This window comes from Suricata suricatta, chromosome 2 (genome assembly GCF_006229205.1).
Source record: "Suricata suricatta isolate VVHF042 chromosome 2, meerkat_22Aug2017_6uvM2_HiC, whole genome shotgun sequence".
Taxonomy (NCBI): Eukaryota; Metazoa; Chordata; class Mammalia; order Carnivora; family Herpestidae; genus Suricata; species Suricata suricatta.
Window position 1 is genome coordinate 94878534 of NC_043701.1, and position 19831 is coordinate 94898364.

The 19831-nt window shown below is 34.5% G+C and overlaps 1 protein-coding gene across 2 annotated transcripts in view; it reads left to right on the plus strand.

Annotated features, from left to right (window-relative positions):
* The window catches only part of ITGB8 (integrin subunit beta 8), an 83300-nt gene extending 64680 nt beyond the window's left edge, over positions 1 to 18620 (plus strand). Inside the window, exons 8-14 of one of the 2 annotated variants that reach the window (XM_029929805.1) lie at positions 524 to 613; positions 4531 to 4665; positions 7298 to 7703; positions 10086 to 10323; positions 11836 to 11942; positions 14882 to 15045; positions 15143 to 18620. In XM_029929805.1, coding sequence (XP_029785665.1) covers positions 524 to 613; positions 4531 to 4665; positions 7298 to 7703; positions 10086 to 10323; positions 11836 to 11942; positions 14882 to 15045; positions 15143 to 15265 — 1263 coding nt within the window. In that variant the 3' untranslated portion in view covers positions 15266 to 18620. The remainder of the gene's footprint in view (positions 1 to 523; positions 614 to 4530; positions 4666 to 7297; positions 7704 to 10085; positions 10324 to 11835; positions 11943 to 14881; positions 15046 to 15142) is intronic. The other variant, XM_029929813.1, reaches the window with a different exon arrangement.
* The last annotated feature ends 1211 nt before the right edge of the window (positions 18621 to 19831 follow it).

Below are 19831 nucleotides of genomic sequence, written 5' to 3' on the forward strand. Positions count from 1 at the left end.
TGGAATAGTAGTTCTGCAAAATATTTATATATGGTACATGAGAGTTTTGTCATTAAAAAATGTTGGAAATGCTGCAGCAAATGGTGCTAAATTATTTCCAAATTCCAAGACTTCTCTGAACCTTTACTTTGTAAGTGCGCATTTTGAGTACCTAAGCAGAAGAAACCATATGGAGAACTGTCCAAACATACTTGCCTTCAGAACCCTTTCGATAACTATGTTCCATGGAGCATGAGAGATACTTTGGGAAATGCTGGTCTGTACTTCGATCAGGTTTTTAGGTCAAAATGTAATTTATGCATGCATACAGGCTCATGTAGATACACATACACACACTCACATTTCAGGTGTATGTGTTTTGGCTGCCCTGGTTGGTTGCTTACATTTTTCTTGTATCTTATTTTTTTTCATTCATGTAATGGCCCACCTTCCACTAATAACTACAAAAATGTCTGATATTTTTTGATTGCTGAACCACTGTATACTACTGTCATTATGTAAATGCTATTGGTATGTTTTCTAGGACCTTCTACCACTCTTGCCTGGTACCATTGCTGGTGAAATAGAATCAAAGGCTGCAAACCTCAATAATTTGGTAGTAGAAGCCTATCAGGTATGTATATCTTATACACAAGTTTTTTCATGTAAACTTTTAACCCCAATTTCTGTGGCAAGATACAAATTAGGGTCCTATCATCTTGAGAGAAATGGTGGACAGAAAATTAAGTTAAAACTTAGGAACCTTAATTTAGGCCTGGCTCTACTACTAACTAGCCACGAAACCTTGGGAAAGTTTAGCTTTCTGTACCTCACTGTCTCATTGACAGTAAATTCGGGTCAGGCTAAAGGTTATCTAAATTTCCTTCCAAATCAAATGTTAAGTAAGTCACTAAATCACAGCTATAAAATATACTTTGTTATGATAAATGTCACAATTTCCTATGTCATAAAGATCAAGAAATCCACACCATTTAAACCTGTCAGGTTGAACAATCTGAGATATAGAGATTACTGAGAAGACTCTGTTGGGGTTTTCTAGATCATAACTTGATTGTTTAATCAGTGATTATAGCAGGTTTTTAAAAAATTGTTTTTTAATGTTTATTTATTTTTAAGAGACAGAGACAGAGCATGAGAGGGGGAGGGGCAGAGAGAGAGGGAGACACAGAATCCGAAGCAGGCTCCAGGCTCTGAGCTGTCGACACAGAGCCTGATGTGGAGCTCAAACCTACGAACCGTGAGACCGTGACCTGAGCGAAGTCAGACGGTTAACCGACTGAGCTACCCAGGTGTCCTGATTTTAGCAGTTTTATCAAACTAACAAATTTGATTAAAAGAATCACCTTAAGAGGATACTATTTTGCTGAATTGACAATTGTATGCTGTTCCCAGTCTATGAAGAGTGAGTACCAAATGAAATGTTTTATAGAAACATCTACTCTCTCAACATAGGTCATTCCTAGATAGAATCATCATTATTAAGCTGTTGTAATAATTTTGGTTGTTACTTTAATACCACTGAGAACCGGTTACTTTTCATACATGACTTCATTTAATCCAGACAACTGATCCATAAGAGAGATGTTGTATTCCCATTATGTATTACAGAATCACAAAGAAGCTAAGCAAGCTAACCAAGGTCAAACAAGCAGAAGAAGCAGGATCAGAACCCAGGTCTCCTTAACTCTAGGCCCCAGGTGCTTCCTTCTGTGTAAAACCACCTGTTTTTCTATTTCTTTCTTTCTTTTTTTCCAAACTATCCAAAGATAGGGTTTATTCTACCTTGAATTTATGGGCCATTGATAAAATTTCACTTCCCAAATTCTCTGATTCTCTTCCAGACACAGTTGAGATGAATAATGTAAATAGTAGCCCAAACATTATGAGAAATCTCAGGCTTCTCATTTTCTCCATGCAGCATATGCCTTCAACTTGAGCATAAAAAGTAAAGTCAGGAAGCAGACACATGATAGAAAATGACTAGTTTAAACTTCATTCTTTTAAAAATGTTTTTAAATGTTTATTTTTGAGAGAGGGAAAGACAGAGACAGACAGAGCAAGAAATAGAGCACATGAGCAGGGACAAGCGGAGAGAGAGGGAGACAGAGGCTCTGCACTGACAGCCCACACAGAGCTCAAACTCATAAACCACGAGATCATGACCTGAGCCAAAGTCAAATTCATGAACTGACTGAGCCACCCAGGTGCCCCTAAACTTTATTCTTTTAAAAGAAAAATAAATCTTGTGAGACTTTTTTTCCAAGGAATTTTCCTATGCCTGAAAAATAAATTGGATGAAATAAGGAAGAGCATCTTCAATTATTTTTATTTCTCACTATTACAAAAAAACATTAAGTCTGGGGGAACTTCGCCTCAAGGAAAATCAATCATGTACAATTCATTCCCACTGCAGTTGTTCCCAGGAATAATCAAAATACAGAAGGAATTTACAGTGTTAGAAATCACCCCAGTTTTTATAGTATGAACCCATTTATTAGTCCAAACAAGAAAGATAAATTGACAAACTTGCCTGTGTGTCAGACTATACCAATGGAAAGGGAAACAGCATCATTTGGTTTTATACTCTTTATTTACCAAGGTTAGGTATCCAATGTGAACTACAGTTCTGATTAACCTTAAGCACTGGGAAAATACTAGCAAATTCAACAAGACTCACTCTGGCTAACTAATCTGCTTTATGTTAGGATTTTGTTACCATTTTACATGTATCTATGCTTTCAAAATTCTTCTGAAGTTTTATTTTGTCTTCAGAGTCCAACAGAAATAATTCACAATACATTGAAAACTAAAAATATTTCACTCTAATTTTTAAGTTAACTTCACTCTAAACTTGTAAATTTTTGCATTTCCTTTGTAAGAATTTTATAAAATTACATACAAATTTAGTGTATGATGAATGTGACCGCATTTCAATTTTCTCCTTTATAAAAGCACTGCCACTAGATTTAAGATTAAATAAAAATCATGACCATAATAACCTGAAATTAAGAAATTAAAAGCTATATTGAATACAAATAGAATTATGCAACAAAAAATAAATTCTGCCTCTGTACCTACTAGATATTAAAAAGAAAACTTAATACTGTAATTGGAACCTAATTTAAAAACCTCAAAACAGGACAAATTTTTAGATATTTGTCTTTATACCTTGCTGAAGCAAAAAACATTAGTGTAGCAAGCTTAACTTTTAAAGAGAAAGAATTTCAGAAGAGCAAACTGGGAACACTCATATTCGGAATTTCCTTCTGATCTGGCAAACCATCACCACATCTACACTATTTGTATATCGTTAGAAGTTGCAGTTGGTTTGCTAAGAGTGTTCAAGTAAGTGATTACAATGGATGAGATCTCTGGGAGATTTAAAAATTTGGTTGACACAGTCTTCTCTAATCCAAATAAAATTTACAAATTTGAAAAGGTATCTTGTTTTAGATTTCCCACCGTGGTCAATTATTAGTCAGTAAGCATACATCTCTTTATCAATTGTACAGGTGAAAATGAAAATTTACGCAAGTAAAAAATTAGAAGCCTTTGGAAAAACTGTCTTTCTTCATAGCTTGCTACTCACTCTTTCCTTAGGTATATATTTCATCTTTCCTCATTCCGTTTGTTTACAGGTATAAGTTAAAGATTTTTGCATGTGGTAGACTCTTTGTTTTATGAGATGTAATACACACAGATCTTCAGTATTTATTTAATGCAGCTAGAAATTTTTGGAACCAACGATTGTGATGGAAGAAATTAGTGTGTCCTTGATACAGGACAAGCATTATATAAACATTTTTGAATAACTGTATAAATGAGTGAATGGTTTCCTGTCTAGTATATGGTCCCACTTCAGTATCAAGGATAAGAACAAATTTGATTGACACAAGCAAGCCCCAGGGACTTGGCAAAAATTCTAGGGCATTCTTGGAGAATGTTCTGGCAGGTACATTACAAGATGTTCTGGCAGGTAATTCTTAGGCCTACAGTATAGAAATGCCCTCACCTAAATTTACCTTTGAATTCTGTATCAGTTAGGTGTAGATCATAGATTTTATGATAGCCTAAAGTGTTTGAAACTGAAATATTTACCTATATATAACATATAAATGTCAGAAGTGTGTTCCAGGTTTTAAGCTGTTAAGATTTACCCTCTGTGATGATATATGTGTTCTCAATGTTTTATTCAAATTTTGTCACAAAATATAAACATTATTGGATTTTAAATGATTATTTTTGTAACACAGGCTGAGTAACAAATATCTCTAAAGTGAGCTAAATGCATAGTCATGGAAATACATGAAAAAATAGAACAATTTAAATGCATATGGTTTAATCCTTCAGGATTTCTTATCTCAAATATAATTGGGTCATTATGTGGAAATTCTATATTTAGTCATCCTATTATAGGGACAGACTCTTTGAGTTATTTAAAAATTAGAATAATTTAATAATCTTGACTCTGTTTGGCTGTTTACATTTGAAATTTCTGTAATATACAATTTAAAAATGATGTCTCTGCAGAAACTCATTTCAGAAGTGAAAGTTCAGGTGGAAAACCAGGTAAAAGGCGTCTATTTTAATATTACTGCCATCTGTCCAGATGGGACCCGAAAAGCAGGTGCAGATGGATGTGGAAATGTGACAAGCGATGATGAGGTATGTGGGTGTGCATTTTTCCCATTTTAAAATAAACTAAGTTGTTTGGCAAGTTTTATCACAGAAAAATCAAACCTTTCTGGAAAACTTTATTTACTACTGACTCCAAGGAACTTATTTATATAGTTTAAAGTAATTTTTTTGTCTTCTTCTAAAGTTCCTACTTATTTTAACTCCATTGATTTGTCTTAAACTCTCAAATTAAGTGTATATTATATTAAATACTTATTTAATGATAATAACATTAAACTTTGGTGTCACAGCCAGTATATAGCAGTAAAGCACATCTCTTCAGAAAGTAGTGCCTACACTTATGATGATGATGATACCTACCTTTTTGGTTTCAAATCTGAAAATTCTCAGAATAAATTTTAAGTTGAATGTAATAAGTCACAGAAAAGAATGAGAGTGATGGAGCAGTTGATAAAGGCTATGAATTCCCAAATCTTCCACGGTGTTATTGTTCTAATACACTCATAATGATCTAGGAAGAAGTGGGGATATTTATTAAGAGCAAAGAAAAAGAAGTGCCATTTAATTAAAAACGGATAAACTATGGAAAACAGAGGCCACAGATTATTTCAGTGTTAAGAAATAGGACCAGGGGAGATAGGAATTCTCCCAGAATCAGCGCAAAAGAGGATAAACAACAGAAATATGCTTTTCAAGGGAATTCTTATTAGATAAAGATTTTCAGTGAGCTAACCTGAGACATCAGTAGCCTCATTAAAAAAATTTTTTTTAATAGTTTATTTATTTTTGAGACAGAGACAGAGAACGAATGGAAAAGGGGCAGAGAGAGAGGGAGACACAGAATCTGAAACAGGCTCCAGGCTCTGAGCTGTCAGCACAGAACAATGGGGGCTCAAACCGTGAGATCATGACCTGAGTTAAAGTTGGATGTTTAACTGATTGAGCCACCCAGGTGCCCTAGTACCCTCATTTTTAAAGAAACAGTTCAGATTGCAAAATTTAGAATCCCTTTTTCTTTCATCTCTAAAGTTCTATGATGTTATTATTTTAATGTCATGCAGTATTTTTCCCTCTTGGGAAGCTTACAAGTATGTTATACGGTTGCTCCAATAAGCTGGCTACTTGAAATTAATTTGGCTAGTTTCTAATTCTGTAGGTCCCTGCATAATCACTTCTTGAATTTTGTTCAAAAGACATTATATGAAAAATATATATTTGTAACATATAAGTTTCATATATTATATATATATTTGATTTTCATTAGATATAGAAAAACTTTGTGCTAGCAAAAGTTTCTGAGAAGGGGTTAGCTTTTTGGATATAGTTCTTTCTTTCAAAATCAGTTTTGGCAGAATGATTTTCCTTCTTACTTTTTTTTCTTTTACTTTGTCTGTAATTCTTTTTTCACTCTCACTTTCAACTAAGTGAAACATATATAAACAGTTTGACTCTCAGGAAGAGTGGTATGACCTCTTAATTAAATAAACCCCAAGTTTTGCTTTATTAATATTGGCAATGACCACATTATCTTACACATCTGTTAATCCTTAACATTCTTAAAGATAAAAAACATTTCAAGTACAAACCAACTGCATTAATTTTAATATTATGAAACTGATTTGAATTTCTGATGCGTATATGTAATATAAAAGCCTAAACTTAGATCCTTCATATCTTGTGTGTGTGTATGTGTGTGTGTGTGTGTGTATGTGTGTGCACGCACGCGTGCGTGCTAGGCTTTTTGGTCAAAGTGGATTTATATATACAGATATATCCCCACACAACAAAAAAGCCTACCAGAAATTATTTTTAAGTTGTAATCAATCTTAATCTAAGATGGAAAAAAATATATACAAGCTTATTTTTCAAAGTACCTGAAAATTATAAGGTAGGCTAACAAATCCAAAAAGGCACACTAAACCAATCATGTTGTGCTAAAAGGAAAGAAGAGAGAGAGGAAAAACTTGGCAGCACCATTGTTTCACAAGGGAAATAAACTCCTGCCAACCGAGATTTTTAGCTATAGGCTCACATCTCCACTGAGATGTAGGACCTTGTATTGAGATCTGAAGATCTGAGAGAGTCCTAAATCTTTTTCCCTTAAGTAGCATCAGAGAAAGCTTCATGTTTTCCTTCATTAACACCATATATAAACTAAAATTTAACCCTGAAAGTTTACTTGGGCCCTTAGAAGACGGAACAAAAATTAAAATTGTTCATCTGAACATCCTATCTCAAGGTTTAAACCAGTAGTGCAGTAGTCCTTTGGCTTATTTGATCTATCCCTTGTGCCAAATATTCATTAACCCCACATTTTAAGGATGTAATTCATAAAATGGTCTATTCTCTCTCAAGTTTGCTAAATAATCAATACAGAACATCAATTAATCATTGCACCCATGTCCATTTAATAGTACAATATAGACAAGTAGCAGTCATTCCTTCTTTAACTCTCTAGTTCATTAATTAGGAAATAAATGAAATGAAAAAGGGATATTACATCTATATATGAAATAATGCATGTGTAATTTACAGGTGTTATAAATTTCTATAAGATGGTGTATTATTGATTCAAAATCTCATTCACACATATAATAGTGGTGATAAAAATAACCAAGACATATAAATATATTTTCTTCCCTTCCCCCCCCCCATTTAGGTTCTTTTCAATGTAACAGTTATAATGAAAAAATGTGATGTCACAGGAGGAAAAAGCTATGCAATCATCAAGCCTATTGGTTTCAATGAAACCACTAAAATTCACATACATAGAAACTGCAGCTGTCAGTGTGATGACAGCAGAGGACCTAAACGAAAGTGTATAGATGAAAATTTTCTAGATGCCAAATGTTTCCAATGTAATGAGAACAAATGTCATTTTGATGAAGATCAATTTCCTTCTGAGAGTTGCAAGTCACATAAAGATCAACCTGTTTGCAGTGGCCGAGGAGTTTGTGTTTGTGGGAAATGTTTATGTCACAAAATTAAGCTTGGAAAAGTATATGGAAAATATTGTGAAAAGGATGACTTTTCTTGTCCCTATCACCATGGAAATCTGTGTGCTGGTAAGTATCAATAAATACATACATGGAGTTTTTGCTAGTTACTATTAAACTGACATATATGTCAAGGTATCTTTAAGTCACATCTTTATAATTACCAACCCTGAATCTGAATTTAATATTTAAAGTTTCAAAGTCTATGAAATTAGAAAATGGCAACACATTTATGGCACAGGATTCTGATATTTATATTTTAAATTATTTTGTATAGGAAATACTTGAAAATAAAAACCAAAAATTAAGTTTTATTCTCACATATGCCTTGATTTTATAAAGCTAAATACCAGAAAAGGAAATTTCTGCTGATGTCTGGCAGGTTGTCTACAATCAAGAGTATTCTTCTAGAAAAGACCTAATTTATTCTCATAAGTGGTCACTCCCTCTAGCTTGCTCAGAGGATAGTGAGCTTTAAAAATACAGTTTCCATTCATTGGAAACTTCTTAATGCATTATTATAGATGGTATTATAGATTTGTAATAATTTAAACCTCTCCAGTTTATTTTTGGAACAATGCAAGCAACAGAATTATCAAAGGAAAGCATTCTTCAAGAAAATACTGGTTTTGTAAGTAAGCTAGAGAGTATCAGTACCAGAGGCCACACCCAGACCACGTTTAAAAATGAAATAATTTATAATAAAAAGATCAAAAGTACTTTCTGGCTAATTCAGTTTACTGCCATCTAGAGGTTAGATTCTAGAAAATCTGTGCAATGTCTGAAATTTAATACAAAGTACTGCTTTCAAAGAAATTAATTTTTCTGTGACAGTGTGCTAAATCCACTTATTGTCACAGCACCATTTAAAAAATTTTTGCATTTTGGTAAGCAAATATTAAGTAAATTATTAATGAACTGAAATATTTCATTGTCATAACCATATAGAAAGTAACAAGTCTCTTCTTGTGTAAGCTATAAATTTGCCATATAGCACATAAATATGCAATGGAAAATTGCCTTTTATATCACAAACATGGATCCTGCTATACGTAGTATCATTGGTAGAATGGACTATAAATAAGTCAAGAACAAAGCAGCAATTATTTTCTAATATTTAGAACTAATCCTATTTGGAACATGGGAGAGGAAGAATTCTGATATACCACAGCTATTGGGATAGAAGCTTGAAATACACTAGGAATTCCAGTCTCTCTTTATAATAAACTATCAAAAATCAATGTACTAGCTGTTCTTTATGACTATTTTAGCGGCCCACAGGCAGTTGAAAATCTGCTTTGAATTATGTGTGTATAAGTTATAAGTGCAAACTGTAGGCTGACAAACATTTTCTTCACTAGTTGCCTTTGAGAATAAAAACATATGTTCACAGGTCAGCTGGCTAGGATTAGGCGTGCAGCCTACATATAGGGAACAGGGTCTGGCTGGCATTTGTTTGGCCTGGACCTCATTAGTTTTACATTTAGCAACTGAGTTGATCCAACAGTAGACTCTATGGAACAGTTACCCTGTTAGTTGCTTGCAACAGGGAGAGAGAGGGAAGGAGGGAAGAAGGAAGCCAGGAAGCAAAAGAAGAAAGGAAAGAAGAGTCTGTGGCCAAATAAGCTCGAGAAACACTATATAACCCTGTAATATGCACTCACTCTTGAGGATTTCTAATTCACATGGGCATTTTAAATTTTGGATGCTTCCTTAATTCTAAAATCCATTTAACTACATATAAACAATGGTTCTCCTCAACTTACTTGTCTTCATACATGCCCTCAACCCCAACACACAAGTGTGCATGTGCATACACGCACACACACACCCACACTCCACCTTGCTTTCTCTCATTTACCACCTAATAACAACTCACAGCATACTTTAGGACATGCCTCTCTAACCTGCTAAATATGTCCTGAAGATATGAAGGGATCAGTTCAACTCCACCAGAGATCTGATCTTTAAACACAGCACTAACAGAGCTGAAGCACTAGAAGGGTTTGCCTTACAGAGCTGCAAAAGTGTCCCAGGCCTTTAGCAATAAGAGAAACTAAGAGAATAGTTATGGAAGCTATTAATAAAAAACCCTCATTTTTTGGATTTCAAGACCGAAAATTATTTCAGCCTTTGTAGCTTTTTTTAATATTTGTGTTTTTTTAATTTAAAACTGAATGCACAGTGACCTTCAGGTAGTCAGGCAGCCACTGCAGCAGGACACATATCACAATTGTCCCCATAAGAGATTAGCATCATCGGGTTTATCTACAACGGAACAGCTTTGAAAATAGACACTCCTAAAACCTCTCATTGTTTATGTCAGATGAATAGAAAATGATGCTGTTTCCATTCAATTGACTGTCAGTGTGTTTCCATGGATATGGGAGGGGAATTCATGTTTGGAAACACTGCATAAAGTCAGTGGCACCAATAACTTAGGTCCTGGAGTGTCTGTTGCAGGGCATGGAGAGTGTGAAGCAGGCAGATGCCAGTGCTTCAGTGGCTGGGAAGGGGATCGATGCCAGTGCCCATCAGCATCAGCCCAGCACTGTGTCAATCCAAAGGGCCAAGTGTGTAGCGGAAGAGGCACATGTGTATGTGGCAGGTGTCAGTGCACTGATCCCAGGAGCATCGGCCGCTTCTGTGAACACTGCCCCACATGTCACACAGCCTGCAGTGAAAACTGGTATGTGTTCTCCAACTCCAAACATACATGAAGCAGTCCTTCATAAAAAAGTTTATCCTTTTTTATGTTGCCTTCCTTAATCTTAGAAGTTGCTGGATCTTCTCTACCAGATAAATTGTTATTGTGCTAAGGAAAAAAAAAAAAAGAACTGAATAGGGACTTTAGGATTTAGAAAATTTAGATTCTAACTTTTGGCCACTAGATATCGGCAAAAGCATTAGAATTGATCTAGGCATTCACTGCTTTACATTTTTTTAAATGTTTACTTATTTATTTTGACAGAGAGAGAGAGAGAGAGAGAGAGAGAGAATCTCAAGAGGGCTCCAGGCTATCAGTGAAGGCTATCCCAACATGGGGCTTGATCTCATGAAACATGAGATCATGACCCGAGCCAAAACCAAGAGCAGGAGGCTTAACCGAATGCGTCACCCAGGTGCCCCTGCTTTAGCTTTGTTGAAGTGGGCTTGTAGTTTTGAAGAATAAGCTTTCGTATTCATAAGGGCTCATTGTTTTTAACCCAGCTTTATTGAGATATAGCTGACAGATAGCCTTGTTTACACAATGTTTAAGGTGTGCAACATGATGATTAAAGGCTGCCTACTCTGCAATTTACTGTCAGTTAGCTGTTTGATCTAGGGTAGGTTATTGAAATTCTCTGTGCCTCAGTTTCTTGATATTGAAAGTGAGGATTATAATAATACTTTGCAATAGGTCTGTGACAGAATTAAGTTAGATGATTCTTGTGAAAAAAAAACCAACCTTTTTACTTGGTACGTAATAATTCTAGAATACATGTTAGCTATTATTATTGGGTTTTTAAAAATTTTTTCAGTTTTTAAAATTATTCTAAAATTAAAGAATGATAGTGGCTATGAAGCACCACTGGAAATAAGTGATGTATAAGTAACAAGTGACATGTGAAGTGAAAGTGACATTATTGTTTTGCGACAGTAACTAATTTTCCCATAACAATTCGAGCCTGCTCTGTGCCTTCTAATTTGTTTTATTCAAAAATATTAAGACACTGACTTTCTCAGATGATAGCTCAAGTAAAATTTTTAAAATTATACATAGTAATTTATGTAACTGTCTTGGAAATGCAGTACTTAAGTATGATGAAGGAGTTATTCCTAATGACCTCAACTGAAACTTGAACTATGTATTCATTGCTAAACTTTTCTAGTAGTATACCATTTATCTTCTAAAATATTTTTGCTAGTTTTATTTGTGATAGAAGTTTCTTATGCATTTCCTAGGTATTTTCCTATCAATACAAAAAAATCGTTATTTTGACTATACAGATTATTAAAATGTTTTTAGTAGTTAGAATATAATTTTGCATGGTATTAAAATCAGCCAATATTACAAATAAATATCATGGCTTTCTTTTCCAGTTTTGCAGGACTACTATCCTAAAACAGTACTCTATTTTGATATTTTATGTCTTGCAAAAAATATTATGGGCTACAACCTTTTCAAGATTAAATGTTTCATTTCTGTTTGTCCTTACAGGAACTGTGTGCAATGTCTTCACCCTCACAATCTGTCTCAAGCTATATTTGATCATTGTAAAACTTCATGTGCTCTCACGGAACAGCACTATATAGACCAAACATCAGGTAAACCAAAGCTTAATAGTAAATGAAAGCACTGAAGAGTATCTGTAAAGAATCATAGTTCCCAAAAGAGCCCATAATCAATCATCCTAAAGAAAGGAAAAACTGCTACAGTGTTTTCAGCCTTCCAGAGATAGTACTTTATAAAAAGCAGCTAAGTATATTTGCCATGGTTTGGCTAGATGAGTAGACTCCCATCTCAATTATCAAGCTAAATTTCGATTCTGCCCCCCCCCCCCCCCCCGCCAAAGAAGTACAGCAAGCAGAGTGTCTATAGAGGCCTTGGTGAGCCAAGAATGGAAAATTTCCTATGTAGAGTCCATTTCATCCTTAGAGATAAACTCCATGGAGCATACTTCTCTTTCATAATCCAACTTACTTCCAGTTACAACCTTCCTCGTGTAAAACCAAAACTTACTTTTATGTTTCAGTGAAGCCAAAAATTCTAAGTAACAATGATCTGCTTTTGCAAAATATGTAACCTAAAAAGGACCATCTTTTTCTGTTATTTTTCATTCTGATATAAATCTAATTTAGGGGTAAATGATTATAAAGGCAGCATAATGGAAAAGGCATGAAAACTTTTAAGCTGAAAGCATGTTTAATAGATAATACCAGCCCTCTTACAAAATTTCACTGGAACTCAGTTTCCTCATCTGTAATGGAGATAATAATACCAACCTCAAAGTTATATGAGAGTAAATGAGCCGTTGAACATGATAGAAATATTTAAATTAAAAGAAGACACACAAATGGGAGAAAAATGTGAAAACTGTGTTCAAAGACCACTTTAAGATAAAATTCATTAGAACCCAAAAGCCAGTGTCTCACTTTGCTCAGGTGTTAAGGTGTTAAAGTACACATGAATTAGAAATTAAGCTTCAAGCTATGTCTTCTTTGAAAGAATTTCTACTGCTACTATTATTTCTAGTCTCTCCTCCAACCTATAAAAAGAATTCAAGCTCTTACAGAGCCTGCACTGAAGAATAAGCTTTCTCCGGTTTTGTTTCCTTCTTCCCTCGTGTCCACACTGATCTTAGTCCATACTGAATTTGGCTTTGCAAAGAGCCCATGTGCTGCCAGCTGGGGCTGCAGCAATCACTCCAGAAAGCCAAGTGCCTTTTCTAATAAATAGAGCCCTTACTGTCAACATGTCATTTATTATGTTAAGTAAGCAAACCTACTCTGATCTAAGTGTGGTTACAAAAGTATTCCCTTAAAGCTCCTTAGGAAAAGCCCTTGCTTGACCTAAACCAAGATTAGAGTCATGGCCCAGGCTACACGTTTGGCTATCCAAGATGATGTTTTAAAATGCATACAGATTTGAGCCTTGAAAATGTCCTCTATCCTAACCCATTAGAAATATTTGTAAAATATAACAGTAGCTAGAGGGCTCCCCTCCCTTTCACAACTATGGTGGAAGGAGAGGAAAAGGACATTCATTTGTTAGCCTCCCCTATTATCTATCCACTCAATCACACTTAAAGGGTGTTGCTTTAGTCTTTTGGCTAAGCTCCTCCTAGGCAAGAAGCCAATAAGCAGGATCAAGCCACGTGTCCCCTTTAAGGATCTGCTTTAGCTGACTGACTAGTTCTAAATCAGCCAGAGGAAGTGACAAGCTGTTGGGATGAAGGCATGCATGTCATAGACCTGAAGGTCACTCTGGAAGACTCCAAGGGCACCACTTTTGAACAGAGTATCTTGGATTCTGTGTGTGAGAGCAGTAACAAAGGGAGACTTGCACTTTCATTTGGTGTTTCTATTCCAATTAGTGGCCCTCTGGACTCCCTTCACCCTTTCTTTCAAGAAACCTTGTCAGTGACCAAAAGAAAACTGGGCTCGAAGTGTTCTGACTTGGAGAGAAACCCTTACATTCTTCCTTAGCTCCTGGTTTATTCAAAAGCATGCTTGGTCATCCCTTGGGAACTCAGACAGAAATTATCTATATTTGGGTGATCATTCTTCTATCACTTGGCAGGTCCCTCCCAAAAGGCCCTCTCAGGGAGACCTTCAGGCATTTAGGCAAAGTCCCCAAAGTCTGGAGAATTGGTAGAAAATACTTGCCTCTTTAAGCCAGGAGGTAATTTTGTGAATCTGAGGCAGCTGGTGAGTTCTGTGGAAGACTGACATATTGTGCAATGTTTTCCTTAGATTAGGATAATACTTCTGGCATCCACAGAACCTGTAGACTTTCCAACTAGAATTTGCCAAAGGTTTGGTACTAAAACAGAGACCTAGTATGTTCCTCCTCTTAATGCAGCATTTCCTTCACCAGCTAGTAATTATTTGTTCTTGAAAAAAATACACAGTGGAGTAGTTAGAAGCAAAATATGACAGATTTGGTTAACGGACAAGTAAAAGCCAAGTTAATAAAAATTAAGGAAAGAGGTTTCCATATTGTCCCAAGTTGGACACTCCTATTCCCTGGAGAAGCTACTTGTAATAATAATGGAAATTTACACCACAGTTTCAAAGGAAATAGTTATTCATCTATCACAGTAGTACTGCTTTTAGCTTCTCCGTTGTTTACTTTCCATTACTGATGTGCAACAAATGAAGAACAAGCATAACCAGAGAAATATATGCTAAGACACAGAGCTGTTAAATGATTTTTAAATCATTCCCACTTGTGATCAACAGTACACACCATAAAAACTGTCCCTTCTCTACCACAGATAAAGTTTTATTTGTTTAAAGGATTTGGACACATTCCAATTAATACAATTAAAGAATGTCTCCTAGAAATATTTTAATAATGTGTACTAAAAAAATTATGGAGCTTATTTTTGAATCAATAGTAATGACATTCTACTGTTTTGAAAATATTGATTTGAAAATATCCCTGGTCCTATTAACTGAGATGGAGAACACTGTTTGCTTGTTAGAATCCTTTGATTTACTCATTCTAGTTTTAATGCATTTATTTGTTTGCTTCATTACAGAATGTGTCTCTAGCCCAAGCTATTTAAGAATATTTTTCATCATCTTCATAGTTACATTCTTGATTGGGTTGCTTAAAGTCCTTATCATTAGACAGGTGATACTACAATGGAATAGTAATAAAATTAAGTCCTCGGCAGATTACAGGGTGTCAGCCTCAAAAAAGGTCAGTGAATTCTAAAAAAGAATTACTATCAGTATGTCATTGTCTGCTTCCAATATTTAGGCTGTTAATTAATGATAGTATTTTTTTCTCCATCAAGGACAAGTTGATTCTGCAAAGCGTTTGCACAAGAGCAGTAACCTACCGGCGTGAGAAACCTGAAGAAATAAAAATGGATATCAGCAAATTAAATGCTCATGAAACTTTCAGGTGCAACTTCTAAAGAGATAAACAGTACTTTATGGGAAACTGGATTTTTAATAATTGCTCCTAGAAAATATACTTTTAGAAGTCACAGGAGGAGACAAACTGTTCTAGATCATGCTGGTTGCTGGCTGTCCACTTGAATGAAGACTGACAAGCATCCTCATCATCATGTGACTCACATCGCTGCTGAATTTTTCAGAGAAAAATGTGTCTTACTACTGTTTGAGACTAGTGTCATTGTAGCACTTTACTGTAATATATAACTTATTTAGATCAGCATAGAATGTAGATCATCTGAAGAGCACTGATTACACTTTACAGGTACCTACCATTCCCATGTTTCCCAGAGAGAGGCAATGCTGTGAGATAGTTTGGGCACTGTGTCACTACAAGGGTACAGTAATCCTAGCACCGCACATGTGGATGAAAAAAATAACAGGCAGTTATAATACTGTGCCAAATATTTCTATAATTGGCAGTGACTAGACAAGACCGTCTAGATGAATAAATGGTTAGTGTTTAACTCATTCAAGAGGTTAATAGATTAAACCTTAGTCTTGAGGGATACTGCTTTGGAAACTGTGTAGTATTATGCATGTGTTTATGTTTTCTGCTTTTTATAAGAGACTAATCCCAACATTCTCTCCTCTTTGCCTTTATGTTTTTTCTGTCTTACAGGATAAGTTTATATATGTCACAGATGACTGGATTAAATAAGTGCTAAGTTACTACTGCCATAAAAACCTAATAATACCATGTCACTTTATTAGAATACTGGTTTTAAAAGCTGAATGTTTAATAAGGGACACTGTAAAGTCACATGAAAGTCTGAACAGGTTTATTGTGTGCAGACGTGGAGTTTTATATCTTCTTACCTGATAAACTGGATGTTCCACCATTTCATCTGTCTAATCATCAGGTTGAAGTTCACAAGGTATTTAGAAGCCCTGCCTCAAGCAAAGTACCACACTTTTTAGTGCACTCTCTCAGAAATTAACTCCAAGTAGATATAAGCAGTTTTCAAACTAAAAGCTATAGTAAGCTCTATTAATTTTGCACTTCAGTGCAGCCTAAGGAATTCTGTCCCTGAATCACCTCAACCCTACTCACCACAATTTTAAATGTATACAATGGGAGGAGGATAGACAATATCTTAGAAGTAAGCTAATCCATTCTCTTAGCTTAGTCAAGGAACTGAGGCTCACAAAGTTTAAATGATTTCTTTAAAAACACCCAAGTGATTAAGTGGCTTGAAGAGAACTTCTGTCTTCTTATTGCCAGGCTAGTGTTTGTTGCACAGTATCATGCTACCTCTTGAATCTTTAAAATATTTGATTGGCAAGTATTTTTAAATGTGATTTACTAAAGTCTTCAGTATATAAGCATGAGAAAATTTCAAAGCAAAGCAGAAAGAGTAATTCAAACTGAATTCCATGACTGGCTTTTAGTCTTTTCTGCTAATCAGCTTCTAAGAGAATGAAGCATGATCTAAGTACAGGGAAGTCTATTCACATCACACCCTGTGAGTTGTGTGGTGCTTAGCCTGTGAGCTAGACACAGAGGCCATGAGCTTTTATCTTCCCCAATGGAAACTTCTTCACAATTACCATACCCCTACAGACCTATTTGGTCTGATTTCATTGGCTAGAAGTCCAATAGTCTTGTGTGTAGTACAGAGCTTTGACTATGAGAACAAAGGAATTTATTTAAAACGATTTCTTATGATTAACTTCCCAAATTTGCTATCTTCCAGCACTTGAAGAAATGCCAGATATTTGCATTGTAATGAGACTAACTCCCACCCCATATTTTACCCCAAAGAGGATTTTAAAACACAAAATAAGTGTTCTGGAGCAAACACAGCAGTTCCTTTAATTGTCCCCGCTAGCCACACACTTATGATGCTAAGTTAAACTGTATTTCCTTCTCCAAATAAAATTGGGGAAATTGACATAATTCAGTACTGTGACTCACTTATGTAAGATACCTTTGATCACGAAGGATAACATTAAAATCATATTTTGCAGTCTGCCTGTCACACATAGCATCAATTTTAAAAAGAAAAAATATGGATACATGATAGCTCCCCAAAAGGCAAAATGGCAATTTCCACTCATTAAAATGCTGACAATTTTAAAAGCAAACATTATAATATTCATAAATTAATCTCCATGTGGAATGAGTTACCCAAAGGAGCATAATAAAGTTAAACCCTTAAAAACCAAGGGTTTATATTTTTATGCTCTCACTAGTTTGCACTAATATAATGGATCAAGGCCGTAATCATAGGAAAAGACAAACTTCCTGATAGGCAGTTCAATGCTTGATGATGATTGTAGTTATGCTTGTGATGTCTTGTGCTTTCTTTTTTTACTTAAAGACCTAATTCTTAAAGAGTTTAGAGCTTATATTTTACTTGAATAATGGATATTTTCCTATAAAATGGCTTATGAGAAGAGAATTAATATTTGACTAGTTACAATTAATTAAAAGGTAAGGGAAAACAGGGTATGCTTAGATTAAATAATTTATGTAAATAGAGCCTAGTTTCAACTAATATGATCAAGGAGCCTTTTGATATTCGTGATATTAAACAAGTTATGAAATTTTAAATAATTAACAAAGAACTTGAACAACACTTCTGGTACGATAGCATTTTTGTGCCCTATGGTATGTAATGATTTAGAAATGTGCCATATATACACTACAATATAACTGTATGCATTTTCTCTGGGGACATCTTTATACCACAGTGTACATGGATTTATAAACATTTGAAATCTTTTTTTGAAACTTATTAATATATATGAAGTCATAGACATTCTTTGACAGAGTCAAAAATTCACCAAAAATCTGATTATGTACTGAATCTTCAATACAGCTTTGATTCATAAGGATAAAAAGAAAATCTAAAGTTAACAGAATAGATTTCTTTGGAGGCAGATTTTTCAAAACTCAAAATTAGTGGATGTAAAAGATGCAAACTTCACAAAAGAATAAATTCAAAATTAAAAAAATATTTACTTAATTCCACTAACCATATCCTTGTGTCTGACAATAGGTATCCATGAGACACTGAAATATGATTATGATAAACTATGAGAATTTTTCTCCATAGAATTATGTTCCTTCTGGTACCTGGTATTGTAAGTTAGACTCAATGACTTTTTCCTTCCTTTCCTTACTCCTAGTTTTCCTACTTACTCTTCCTAAGAGATTGCCTAAAACTCCAAGCTCAATAAGGGTAATTGTGAAAAATGACTGAATTTAATGATATAATGAAGTTCTCCATTTCCAAACATCTCTTGCTGATTTCAAAATTCATTATGCACCTAAACCAAGACACAGCCATTAAAACTAAGAATTTAAAATTTTCACAACTGTTTGAGCTTTTTTCAGGTCTAAAGGATTTGACATCTATATCTTTTAATAAAAGTATTAAGTGAAATATAACTAGTTGGGAGTTCAATCATGTGCACATTGTAATCTGTTATATACTCTCAACATTTAATTTACAAGTATCCTTATTTATATTGACCTTAAGAACTCCAATTCATGCAATGCAAACTGAGATATATTTCCAGAGAAGTAGAGAACTAGCATTCTTTCAGATCATTTCCTTTTTTCTTTTGTAATTACTCTATGACAATTTTTATGGGTAACCGATTATACATATTCATATTTCATTGATTCTAATGAATTACTTTTTCAATTTGCATCTCTAAAATTGTGATTATATCTTGCAATCATTGGCATCTTAGATGCAGTGTTTAAAGTGTTCTTGAATAAATATTACACTAATTCATCTTTAAATGTTCATGGGGATAGGTATATTCCTTTTCTTATAAATATTTGAGAAGCCATTTATGGTAACATATGAAGCCAATTTCCAGTACAACTGAGTTTCATACAATTGATCATGGAGCCTCTATGATTATGAGCACAGATCCTGCAGACCTTTAGGTTGTAAAAGCTCTTTCATCTTCCTATTTATACTTTATGCTACTGGCTACAATTTCAGCATTCCTAACTTAAGTAACAAGAATGGATGGATTTCTCCCAACTTTTCCAACAAATTTTTAATCTCTCTATTCCTTTCTAAGGGATACTTTCATATGATCATCTCAGTTTTAAACAGAATTAACTGGAAAATATACGAAACCATTGTAATTAGATTTTGTAGCATCTTGTATGTCTTATGTCAATGATAAAAAAATAAGATACAACCAATCAGTACTGTAGGAAAAAAAAACTTTCCCCTCACATTCTCCTACTATTTTATTCTTCTTTCTCATTTCTGTTCTTTGGTTTGATTTTTTCTTTGGCTCTGATAAATTTACCTTCAAGCCCATTTAATGACTGTCGTGAAACTGCATATTTAAGTTATTTGAATTATATAAAAAACAATTGTTCAGCTATCTTGGCAGCTGTTTATGAAGCACCTGAGAGTGATAACACTACTCTTTTATCTACCTGCATACTTTCTTGCATAAAATCTATATTCATCTGCTAACTCTTAATCAGATTTCCAACCTCTATGGCCTACTTCAGTTAAAATTATTTCACCCAACGATATTAAAAA